Source organism: Microtus pennsylvanicus, chromosome 3 (assembly GCF_037038515.1).
Source record: "Microtus pennsylvanicus isolate mMicPen1 chromosome 3, mMicPen1.hap1, whole genome shotgun sequence".
Taxonomy (NCBI): Eukaryota; Metazoa; Chordata; class Mammalia; order Rodentia; family Cricetidae; genus Microtus; species Microtus pennsylvanicus.
The window spans coordinates 56,488,670-56,501,307 of NC_134581.1; the positions used below are offsets into that span (position 1 = coordinate 56,488,670).

Genomic DNA, 12,638 nt, shown 5'->3' on the forward strand with positions numbered 1-12,638 from the left:
TCTTAGGTTCCTTTTTTTAATTTTTAAATTTTTGTTGCAAAATTATTAAAGCTTATTTGCATGTATGGTTTTTTTTTTTTTTGAATAGGTCAGGAACTTGCATCTTTGAATCATTTGGTAAGTTTTTTTCTTTTATATAGTCATTCTGCACACAGTTGCTAAGTGTCTATAGTGTGCCAGCCTCTGTTCCAGATCCTTGGAAGTATCAGTGAGCCAACTTATGCCAGTTATTACTATTTATAAAGTAAATTTAAAAGTAGCTTGTTCCATGTCATTCTTTCCTTTTCTCTTTGTATTTATGCAACTGATACGTAGTTTTTATTTAGTCAAAGCCAATGTTCTACCAAAATTTTATCTAGAATGTTTAGAAAAGCCATTAGACCTATGGGGGAGTATTTATTTTATATCCTTTTGACTCATTTGTGTTATATTTTAAGGCTTATTTGCTAAAGAAGTTTGCACAATTCCAGCTGGGCACACAGCTTTAATCCCAGCCTATGGAGACAGAGGCAAGTGGATCTCTGAGTGTGTGGCCAGCCTGGTCTACAAAGAGAGTTCCAGGACAGCCAGGATTATACAGAGAAACCCTGTCTCAAAAAACAAAACAAAACAAAATTATGACATTCTTTAGTGAATTGGCTCATCTCCTGTGCCTCTCAGTTTTCTAAAAGGCTACTCTGGGCAGGTTTTTATAAGGACCAGGTGATAATCCTCCTTTGATTAACAAATAATCTATTAGTGACCTAGTTATGTGAATAAACCTCTAGTAGGTTGGGCGCCAATTTGTTTTAAGGAGTCTGCTTATTCATTTCTGGCTGCTCAGCCCTGAAATAACCACACAGAAACTATATTAATTAAATCACTGTTTAGCCTATTAGCTCTAGCTTCTTATTGGCTATCTCTTACACCTTAATTTAACCCATTTCTATTAATCTGTGTATCGCCACGTGGCCGTGGCTTACCAGCAAGTTTCCATCTGGTATCTGTTTCTGGCAGGGTTATATGGCTTCTCCTGATACTACCTTCTTTCTCCCAGCATTCAATTTAGTTTTCTCTGCCTAACTCTATTCTGCCCTGCCAGGCACAAGACAAATTTTTTATTAACCAAAGGTAGTCACAGCATACAGAGGGGATTTCCACATCACCTCCCCTTTTCTGTTTAAATAAAAAGGAAGGTTTTAACTTTAACATAATAAAATTACATATAACAAAACAGGTATCAAACAAGAATTACAGTTACAATATTTCTATTTACTTTATTTTTTATTGTAACAAAAACTATAACTTTCTTCAAAGACTGCAGAAGGATATAATATTATCAGTCGGTAGATCATGAGACTCTTAATCTCAGGGTCAAGGGTTTGGGCCCCACATTGGGCATCAATTTGTTACAGGAGGCTGCTTGTTTGTATCTGGGTGCTCAGCCCTGAAATAACCACACAGAAACTATGCTAATTAAATTCCACATCATGTCTGCTAGTTGTAGGTTTGTTCAAGGGGACAGAATTGTAGAAACTGCACACTTCAAGAGCCTAGTCTTGAAGGTTATTGTCAAAGTCTGTTTATCATTCCCACTATGGGTTATTAGGTTTGGTCTCAGAAGTAGGACTGGAAAGAGGAACATTTGATGACACTAGTTTAGCTTGACAAATTTCTTCTCCAAAAGCTCTGCTGGTGTACGAGTAATGTGTACTAGGGAAAGATTATTGAACACTTTGTTAATTTCTCAACCTTGGGTTCACCAGGTATAGAGAGATTTAGAGTGGTCTTTCAGATTAGTCAGTCCTTCATGCTGTCTCCAGTAATGAGTAGTGTTGGCTGCCCACTTGTGCCTCCTTAATGACACAGCCCTGGGATTAGCTTGTCTGGGAGACTGTGTACCACTGTTTGCCTGTGGCATTCTTTTTTGTTGTTGTTGTTTTGTTTTTGTTTCTTTGAGACAGGGTTTCTCTGTGTAGCTTTGGAGCCTGTCCTGGAACTCACTCTGTAGACCAAGCTGGGCTCAGAACTCACAGAGCTCTGCCTGCTTCTGCCTCCCGAGTGCTGGCAGTAAAGGTGTGCACCACCACTGCCCGGTGTAAAGACCTGAGTTTAAAAGGTAGTTGTGAAAGATGGTGAATTCTGTGTCATTACCTCTTCCTTCTAATCCTAGTATTAAGCGTATACATTTAGAGGTAGAGGGAATGGCCATTTTTTCCTCAGAGGCTCTGCCTAGTCTTTGCCTCCTTACTCTCTATTTTCTTTTCAGGAATACTTCATTTCTCCATCAGTAGCTACACAAGAACAGATTTATCGTGTTCAGAAACTCCACCATATTCTAGAAATTCTAGTCATCTGCATGCTTTTCATTAAACCTCAGCATGAGCTTCTCTTTTCTTTAACACAGTAAGTATTTTTTTTCATTTTGCTTTGAGGCTTGTCTCATTTGTAGTCCATGATGACCTCAAACTCAATGTAATCCTCCTGTCTCAGTTTCCCAAGCGCTGGAATAACAGGTGCTAGCCACCACAACAGCTTACAGTAAGTATTGCTCTACTGTTTACTTATTTAGGATCTGTCCTCTTCTAAATATCTTCTTCTAAAAAGTACAGTTGAAAGTAGGCACAGAGCTGGAGAGATAGCTCTGCGGTTAAGAGTTAAGAGTACTGGCTACTCTTGCAGAGGACCAGGTTCTGTTCCCAGCACCCACATGGAAGCTCACAAACCAAAACCATCTCTAGCTCCAGTTCTAGGGTATCCGACACCCTCTTCTGGCCTTCTTAGATTCCTGCTTAATTGTGTTATGATACACATATATACATGCAGGCACAAATATATACACATAAAATAAGTCTGGGTTTTTGTTTGTTTGTTTGTTTTTAAATATTTGCAATTTTTATTGCTAGTTAGACTAGAACCTATTTGCCTAGTCTTTACTTTAGTGTGGCTTTAGGTCAATATTATAAGATTGAAAGGCTTTGGATTGAAAAATAATCAGATTTGACCTTTTCTCATGCCTGGCTTCTTTAGGAAGTTTCCTCTCAGTGAATCATGTTTTTTTCTGAAAAAGTGTATACTAACTCAATTGACTGCTGAAGGATTAAATGGTGTATCCTATATATGGCACCTGATACATAATAGGCCCTTAGTAAATAGTATTCTAATTTTAAAAACCGAGTTTTAGCCAGGTGGTGGTGGCACACACCTTTAATCCCAGCACTTGGGAGGCAGAGGCAGGCGGATCTCTGTGAGTTCGAGGCCAGCACAGTCTACGGAGCGAGTTATGGGACAGCCAAGGCTATGCAAAGAAACCCTGTCTCAAAACAAAACAACAAAAAAACAGTTCTATACTCCTGTAAATCTAGATCAGATTAAGCACTACTAATTGGAGAATCCACAGACATGTCAGTAGCATGACTGTGCTTAGAGCTGATCAGTTTGACTACAGGCAGTTAGAACAATCCTAGTACTGTGAAAGTACTTTGTTTTTGCTTTTTGTTTTTTAAGACGGGGTTTCTCTGTGTAGCCCTAGCTGTCCTGGAACTCACTTTGTAGACCAGGCTGGCCTCAAACTCCCAGAGATCCACCTGTCTCTGCCTCGCAAGTGCTCAGATTAAAGGCATGTACCACCACCGCCACCTGGCTACTTATTTTTCTAAAAAATTTTTGGCTGAGTATGATGACACATGCTTTTAATCCCAGCATTTAGGAGGCAGAGGCAGCTGATCTCTTGAGTTCTATGTTCTACCTACATAGGCAAGTTCAAGACCAGGCAGGGCTACATAGTGAGACCCTGTCTCAAAAGAAAAAAAAAATTATATTTATTTAGTGTGCATGCATATTGCATGCCAACACGTATATGTGGCAGTTATAAGAACAATTTATAGGACTCTGTTCTCTCCTACCATGTGAGTAGAGTGAGCACAGGTTGTGGGATTTGCAGCAAGCACCTTTACCAGTGGAATCATTTCACTGCTCCCCACTGCCCGTTTCTTCTTTCTGAGGAAAGGTCTCCCCAGAACCTGAGGTTTGCATTTTCTCAAATAGGTGAAATCCAGCAAACCCCAGCAATCCTCCTCCCTCTGCCTCTTAGCTGAGTTAGCACTGCAGACATGTGTGGGATGTTTAGCTTGTTACATAGGTTCTGGGATCTGAATTCTGGTCCTTGTGACTTCATAGCAAATCTTTTTAACTCCCCCCCCCTTTTAACTCTTAAGCCATCTTTCCAAATCACATTTTCCAAATTTAGAATTTGCATCAATTGTAAAGATATAAAGAAGAAAGTTTAAAATCATTATTGCTTATTCAATCTAAAAGGTTTTCCCCCTGTTAAGCATCATTCCTACAGATCTGCTGTAGATGCAGCACAGTGGTTAGAGCATTTGCCTAGCGTGCATGAGGCCTAGGGTTCATTACCTAGCACTAGAGAAAGGCAGGGGTGGGAAGAGAGGGCAGGAGAAATGAAAAAGGAAAAATCAGTAGTATCAATGAATTAGTTTAATTCCCTGGATTCTTGACAGGAGAGATGGTTCAGCAGATAAAGATACTTGGTGCTAAGTCTGGGGATCCAAGTTCAGGCCCAGGAACCTGAAGGCGTAAGTCACAAACAATGCCACCCCAATTTGGGATTATGATTAATAGGGTGATATTTATTTAAAGGGGAAAAACTTACAGATCACTGTCCCAGGCAACAGCCCTCTACGCGACCAGGAGTCTAGTCGCCGGCGGAGCAGGAAGTGAAGAGAGAGAGGAGAGGGAAGTGGCCGCTTTTTTAAAGGGAGAGAGACCACGCCCCAAGGGGCTGGTATCTCAGCGGCGATAGGTTGGAGGAGTGGGAGGACCTCCCGCAACACCTCCCCCTTCTGTTTAAATAAGAGAGTTCTAAACCTACTATGAAATTATATACAATAAGTACAAATATCCTATTCTGACTAGCTTAGGTCTTGTATAATAAATAACTTGGCCAAGTCATGAGAGAAAGTAACTACATTTATATAGTCTTCAACCCCATCAAAGATCTGAGAAGGGAAATAATGTTACCTGGGTAATTAGGAAGTTCAGTAAAACAACTTCCAAAACATGCAACAAATCACAGAGACAACTAGCTACCTAGGCAATCACCCAAAGTCACATTAGCAGCGTTGAAGCAACCAACTTTGGCTAAGGCCTAACATAACTGACACACCATTTTCAAAGGCAAGCAACTTTCAAAACTATCTTACCCTGTCTTGGCAGGATAAGACAGCCCTGTTTTATCCATTGATGCATGCTCTGTATCTTTGTCAGTGGTTGAGGTATGGGCATTTCTTTGCCCCAAGGCCAGTTCTGCCAAAAGGAAAGGCTCCAGGTGGAGTGTCTTTGGTGCTCAACATTCTCTCGGGAATAGAGTGGTGTTGCCAGGAGCAATTGTGTCTCACTACCACAAAACTCTGAGTTAGATTAAAGGCCATTTTCTACAGCTCTTTGAAGAAGTTGAAGATTATCTATCTATACTGAGTATAATCTCTATATATCTAAAGAACCTGATTAGTCTAATTATAAATGACAAACTTAGATGACTATTAGTCTATATAATTCTCAATATCTATCTAACTTAAAGACTAAGACAATAAACGACTGTGAAACAAATGAGGACAATGACCTCCAAATATAAACAATGTACAAATATACATTGCAGTAGGTAAATATATATCAATACACAAACATTATATAAGTATCTTAATCGGAGGTAGAAATGTACACTGCAATATGGTAAATATATACAATATATATATATCAATACAATATATGTCAATACATAAAAAATGTTTTAAACAGAGGTAGAAACATGAATGCATACAATAGTCAATACAATTTAACTTTGTATCAATATACAAGAATCTATACCAATATATTTGTCTAACAACAGTAACTCACAATTACAAATCTATTATCCCATCATCCCTCTTTTTTTTTTTTTTTTTTTTCAAAATGATCCCTGAGCTTATAAAATTCCTCCCCCAACCCTCAATCGTATACTAATTATAATCAACCCCTAAATGATGTCCCTAAACCCAAGGGCAAACTTTACTGGGAGAGGGGACGTTGTCCTCTAGAATTACTTCCAGCTGTCATAGGGGCGACGTTCTTTCTGGGGGATCCTGTGAAAGTAAAATGATGGTTAAATTTCAAGATCAATGTCTTTTAAAATTGCCAATAGTCTCTGAATATTTTGTGCAGGTCTGGCCAAAATGTTGTATAAGATGTGCACCATTTCAGCTAACCAAGTTGGAACTGTCTTGTGCAGCTGGTACCCAAAGCAGGTCTTGTTGTAGCGCTATCAGTATCATGACGTCATATCAACCAGGTGGAGTTGTTGTTATGGGGCCCCATCTTCTTCCTGGAAACTTCAAATGTCACTTCAGGAAAAACTCATTGTTCATTGTGAAAAACTTAAACATTAATCATATAGACATATATAGACATATATATACATATTCACTGAAAGGCATGATAGATATGTTCAATGAAAAGTATGATAGATATGAAGAAAAGCAAAGATGTTTTCTAAACTCATATTTCTTTCTGTCCCATATCATGGCTCTTGACATGAGACAGAAACTCCAGAAACTCTGGGTTTTTCTCTTATTAACAGGCTTGGAATTGGAGAAGGACTGAGCCAGAGTCCAACTTCAAAACCAGCTTTATAAATTTAGAAATATGGTTTAATATTACTTACACAACCCTTTCAGTTTTCTTGATATTTCCTATTGGGCAGGTATTTTTCCATCTGTCAGTATCCAAATCTCCAGGGTCCCTTGAATTTTTCAAAGATGAGTGTTTTCCTGTGGAGATAAGAACAGAACCCTGCCCCCATTCTATATGTTTTTCTTACCACCTGTATGAATATCATCATTGTGGATGGGTTGTCATTTCTCCTTTCCAAGAGGTTTCTCCTCTTCAAATCGAAACTTTATTAATTTTGATGGTATCCACAATTTTTCTTCTCCTGTGGAAACAAGAGCAAAACCCCTTCCCCAACGTAGCACATCTCCTGGCTTCCATTGAGAGGTCAGCACATCTTTGAAATAAATCGGTTGATTTAGTTCAGCAGACTTTTCCATTATCCAATGTCTCTCTGCTGCTGTCGTTCCTTTCTCATTAGCGTTAAGAAAATTCAAGGTTAATAAAGCATTATGTAATCTATTTCTGGGGGTATTTTCGGTCCCTTTCTGTTTGTTCAGCATATCCTTTATAGTACGATTTGATCTTTCTATAACTGCCTGGCCTGTAGGATTGTTTGGTATACCTGTAATGTGTTTTATATTATAATAATCAAAAAAGCATTTCATTTTCTTAGATACATATGCTGGACCATTATCTGTCTTTATTTGTGCAGGTATACCCATGATGGCCATAACTTCCAATAAATGTGTGATTACTGAATCAGCCTTTTCTGAGCTCAGGGCAGTAGCCCATTGAAAACCTGAATACGTGTCTATGGTGTGGTGTACATATTTTAATTTACCAAATTCCATAAAGTGGAACACATCCATCTGCCAGATTTCATTTCTCTTAGTACCCTTTGGGTTACTCCCTGCAGGTAACGGTGTTTGATTATAGAAAGAACAAGTAGGACATCTCTTTATAATGTCCTTAGCTTGTTGCCAAGTAATGGAAAATTCTTTCTTTAGGCCTTTACTATTGACATGATGCTTCTTATGAAATTCTGAGGCCTGCAACACACTTCCAATCAATAATTGATCAATCTCAGCATTGCCTTGGGCTAGAGGACCAGGCAGACCTGTATGGGACCGGATGTGTGTTATGTACATCGGACAAAGCCTGTTCCTGATTATGTCTTGTACCTGGATAAACAATGAAGTCAACTCTGTGTCATCTGGTATAAATTCAGCTGTCTCAATATGCAAGATAACTCTTTCTGCATATTGTGAATCTGTAACTATATTAAGAGGTTCTTTAAAATCCCTTAGCACCATAAGAATGGCATATAATTCTGCCTTCTGGACAGAATTATAAGGGCTTTGTTCCACCTTACTCAATTCATCTGACTTGTAACCTGCTTTCCCTGATTTATTTGCATCAGTATAGAAAGTACGGGCTCCAGTTATTGGAGCATCACGTACAATTCTAGGAAGAATCCAAGAAGTTCTTTTTATGAGGTTAAGTCTACCACTTTTGGGATAGTTGCTATTAATTTCTCCCAAAAAATTAGCACAAGCTCTTTGCCACGGTTCATTGTCTTCCCATAACTTTTTTATTTCATCAGTAGTAAAAGGCACTATAATTTCTGCTGGGTCTATACCTGCTAGTTGACGAAGTCTCAGCTTACCTTTTATAATTAATTCAGAGACTTTTTCCACATAAGTTTTTAATTTTTTACTTGGTTTATTAGGTATAAATATCCACTCTAAAATAATATCTTCCCTCTGCATTAGAATCCCTGTAGGAGAAATTCTGGAAGGCAATATGACTAGGATGCAGCTAAGATTTGGGTTCACCCTATCCACATGTGCCTCCTGTAATTTTTCCTCAATCATTGTCAGTTCCTTTTCTGCTTCAGCTGTCAGTTCTCTTGGACTATTCAAATCTTTATCACCATCTAAGGTTTTGTTTAAATGAACTATTAGATCAGGTGTTATCCCAACAGCTGGTCGTAGACTGGAAATGTCTCCTAACAATCTTTGGAAGTCATTAAGAGTCTTTAAGCGGTCTCTCCTAATTTGTGCCTTTTGCGTTTTAATTTTCTCTAACCCTATTCTGTAACCTAGGTAATTAATAGAATTTCCTCTTTGAATCTTTTCAGGGGCAATTTGTAATCCCCACCTAGGCAAGACTTTCTTTACTTCTTCAAACATCCTTTCTAAAGTATCTTTATTTGAATCAGATAACAAGATGTCATCCATGTAATGATAAATGATGGACTTGGGGAATTGTTTACGAATTATTTCCAATGGCTTACTTACAAAATATTGGCACAGTGTAGGACTATTGAGCATACCCTGTGGGAGGACAGTCCACTGATATCTCTTATTAGGCTGAGAATTATTATAAGTAGGCACTGTGAAGGCAAATTTTTCTCTATCCTTTTCTTGTAACGGTATAGTGAAAAAACAATCTTTCAAATCAATAACTATAAGAGGCCATCCTTTTGGTAACAGGGAAGGCAAAGGAATTCCAGATTGTAGTGAGCCCATAGGTTGAATTACTTTGTTGACAGCTCTTAGATCTGTCACCATTCTCCATTTACCAGATTTCTTTTTTACAACAAACACAGGAGAATTCCAAGGGCTGGTTGATTCTTCAATGTGGTGAGCATCTAGTTGCTCCTGCACCAGCTGTTCCAATGCCTGTAGTTTATCTTCAGCTAGAGGCCACTGTTTGATCCATATTGGCTTCTCAGTTAGCCATTTTAAAGGTAGGGCTGTTGGTACCTCTAAAGGTTTGGTATTTGCTGTATGTTCTTGTACAGCCTGAATGGCTAGTGACCTTTTTCCATAATACCTCATCATATACTTCCCAGAATTATGAATTCCTGGAAATACAGGAATGTTAATCTGGGTATTCCATTGCTGTAGCAGGTCACGGCCCCATAAATTTATGGCAATATTGGCTATATATGGCCTTAGTCTTCCTATTTGCCCTTCGGGCCCTATGCATTCAACCCATCTTGTGCTTTGTTTTACACGAGATAGGGTTCCAATTCCTAGGAACTGAACATCTACCTCTTGAAGAGGCCAATTCGGATGCCAAGATTCTGGGGTAATGATACTTACATCCGCACCTGTGTCTAATAAGCCTTCAATAAAAGTGCCATTTATACAGACTCTTAGCTTTGGTCTTTGATCATTAATAGAAGTCTGCCAAAATATACATTTACTCTGTCCTACTGGGTTTTTTGACTCATCCTCCACACGTAATTCATCATTTAGACCAGTATTACTTTTTACAGCAGAAATTGGAGCTTTTAATTTTCTTGGTGAGGCACGTTCTCCACTGTGACTGGGAATGACTGGGCCACTGTTGGCTTGGGGGCCTGCGAGAGGCCCCCCATGGAGTTTCCCGATGATATCGGATTGCCCCGTCTATCTGTTGTTGACCTACATTCGTTGGACCAATGCCTGCCTTTACCACATCTCCTACATATACCTGAAGGCCGAGGTCTCCTATTTTTGTCATTCCCAGAAGAGATATTATTCCTAGAAATTCTTTGTCTGCAATCCCTTTGTAAATGTCCTAATTTACCACAATTAAAACACCTGGCAGTTTGATGTCTCCTCATTGCTTTGGAAATCACTTCTCCTACCCAAGATTCATCATTATAGCTAAACGTCTCAACATTCATCGTATGCTGAATCCATTCATCCATAGGTGCTGATCTAGACTTTAAAGGCCCAATTATCTTTTTGCATTCTATGTTTGCATTCTCAAAAGCTAGAGATTCAAGAAGTATTCGTCTAGATTCTGGGTCTGTTACCCCTATGTCCAGAGCCTTAATCAATCTTTGCAAAAAGTCAATAAAGGGTTCTCTCTGTCCCTGCCTAATTCTGGTATATGATTCAACCCTTTTTGCTGGATCTTGTATCCTATTCAAAGCATTTAAAGCTGCTTGGTGACATAGACACAGTACTTCATCATCATAAAGAGCTTGGACCTGTGGATCAGCATATTCTCCTGCACCAAGAATTTGATCTTGGGAAACCTCAATACCTTTTGCTCTTCCTTGCTGTTCCATATGTTTGGATTCTTCTCTGAAATAAATTCCAAACATCAAGGAAGGTCCCTTATCTAAAACTGCAGACACTAACTGATGGAAATCATGGGGGATAGCTCTAGCATTAGAAGCCCAAGTCTTTATCATTTCCTTTACATATGCATTGTGCAAGCCAAAATTAACAACAGCTTGCTTAATTTCTTTCAGATCATTCATTGCTATTGGTGTCCATCTAGCTTCTCTGACTCCCTTTGAGCCTTTAGAAGTTGACGCTTTGTCAGAATCAAGTATAGGGTATGTCGCTAGAACCCTGGGTAAGCCAGTTCTAATAGCTGGTGGAGGCATTGTATCCTGTCCTTGTGCCTCCTTACTCTGTTCACCAGCTGCAATAATTTCTCCAATCTTTTCAAATCTTTTTATCATTGTCTCTCTTAAATCCTGAATCTCTTGACCTGTATATATTTCCAGTGATTTCACTGAGGTATCAATTTTTTGGTCCCCATTCTGCACCTGTGATTCCAAAGCTTTAATTTTTTCCTTCAAAGATAACATGTCCTCCTTAAACTTTTCTTGTATATCATGTAGATTCCCATCTTGGAGGTACATTCTGTCTGTTACCTTATCAAAACTTTGTGATAAACTCTGAAGGTCAAATTCAATAGCCTGAACCCTTTCAGGTAACTTTCTAATACCCTTGGATATGGAATCAATTTTGTCTGTCATAGTATCCACTTGTTCAGATAACCTCTGATTTTCAATAATTTTAATCCTGTCAATTAGTTGTTCATTATTAGTTCGTAAAGATTCTATCATTCTTAGGAGTGCCATATTCTTCCTTAATGATAGAATATGGAAAAGAAAACTGAAGCCTAGTAACAAGCAAATTAAGGTAATCCCATAATCATATAGACCTTGTATGATGTAATTCATTGTATTAGTAAATACAAAATTACTAATCCATTGTATTAGAGAAAACAAAGCAGTAAAATTTGCGTTAGAAACGAAAATTGCCATATTACCTATTGTCCAGCAGGTGGCGCTGTTGCAGAATCGCGATGAAAACATGGTCCTGTTTCAGTGCCTTAGTAGATGTTAAAAACTGGAAAACGCAAGTTTCTCAACAAAGTAAATGTAATTAAATCAATTCCAGAGACGGAACCAGAAACCCAGAATCCAGGGGTAGAGAAGAGCAATCTGGAAGCTGCTTATGCCTCCACGTGACAGAGTCACCCTGAGGGGTTGCAGCTTTCAGCAACCGCGTGCTCTGGTTCGCGCCACTTAAGAGCTGTGCTTGCAAGAGAGATTTAAAAACAATTCAGAAAAGAGCAAACCACGGGAGGCCAAGGCCGCCGCTGCAAGGCACAGGCAGTGGCTGAGGAAGCAAGGGCTCCCGCCAAGCCGAACTTGCGGCCGCCAAGCCGAACTTCCGGCCGCCAAGCCGAACTTCCGGCCGCCAAGCCGAACTCGCGGCTGCGAGCCGTGAGAGGTTCTAAAACCAAACGTTGGGTGCCAAAATGAAGGCGTAAGTCACAAACAATGCCACCCCAATTTGGGATTATGATTAATAGGGTGATATTTATTTAAAGGGGAAAAACTTACAGATCACTGTCCCAGGCAACAGCCCTCTACGCGACCAGGAGTCTAGTCGCCGGCGGAGCAGGAAGTGAAGAGAGAGAGGAGAGGGAAGTGGCCGCTTTTTTAAAGGGAGAGAGACCACGCCCCAAGGGGCTGGTATCTCAGCGGCGATAGGTTGGAGGAGTGGGAGGACCTCCCGCAACAGGAACCCACATAGTAGAAGGAGAAAACCAACACCTCAGAGTTGTTCTCAGATCTCTCTACATATCTACTTTGAGATGGTAACACACACAAACACACACACAATAAATAAATTTAATTGTTAAATTCCCAGGATTCTGAAAGCCATGGAGTCTATATTTGTCTCTTC

At 39.4% G+C, this 12,638-nt stretch overlaps 1 protein-coding gene across 1 annotated transcript in view; it reads left to right on the forward strand.

Annotated features, from left to right (window-relative positions):
- Zwilch (zwilch kinetochore protein) overlaps positions 1-12,638 on the forward strand; it is a 43,649-nt gene that overhangs the window by 26,447 nt on the left and 4,564 nt on the right. The window contains exons 14-15 of the mRNA XM_075965540.1: positions 89-117; positions 2,249-2,385. Of these exons, the coding sequence (XP_075821655.1) occupies positions 89-117; positions 2,249-2,385 (166 nt within the window). The remainder of the gene's footprint in view (positions 1-88; positions 118-2,248; positions 2,386-12,638) is intronic.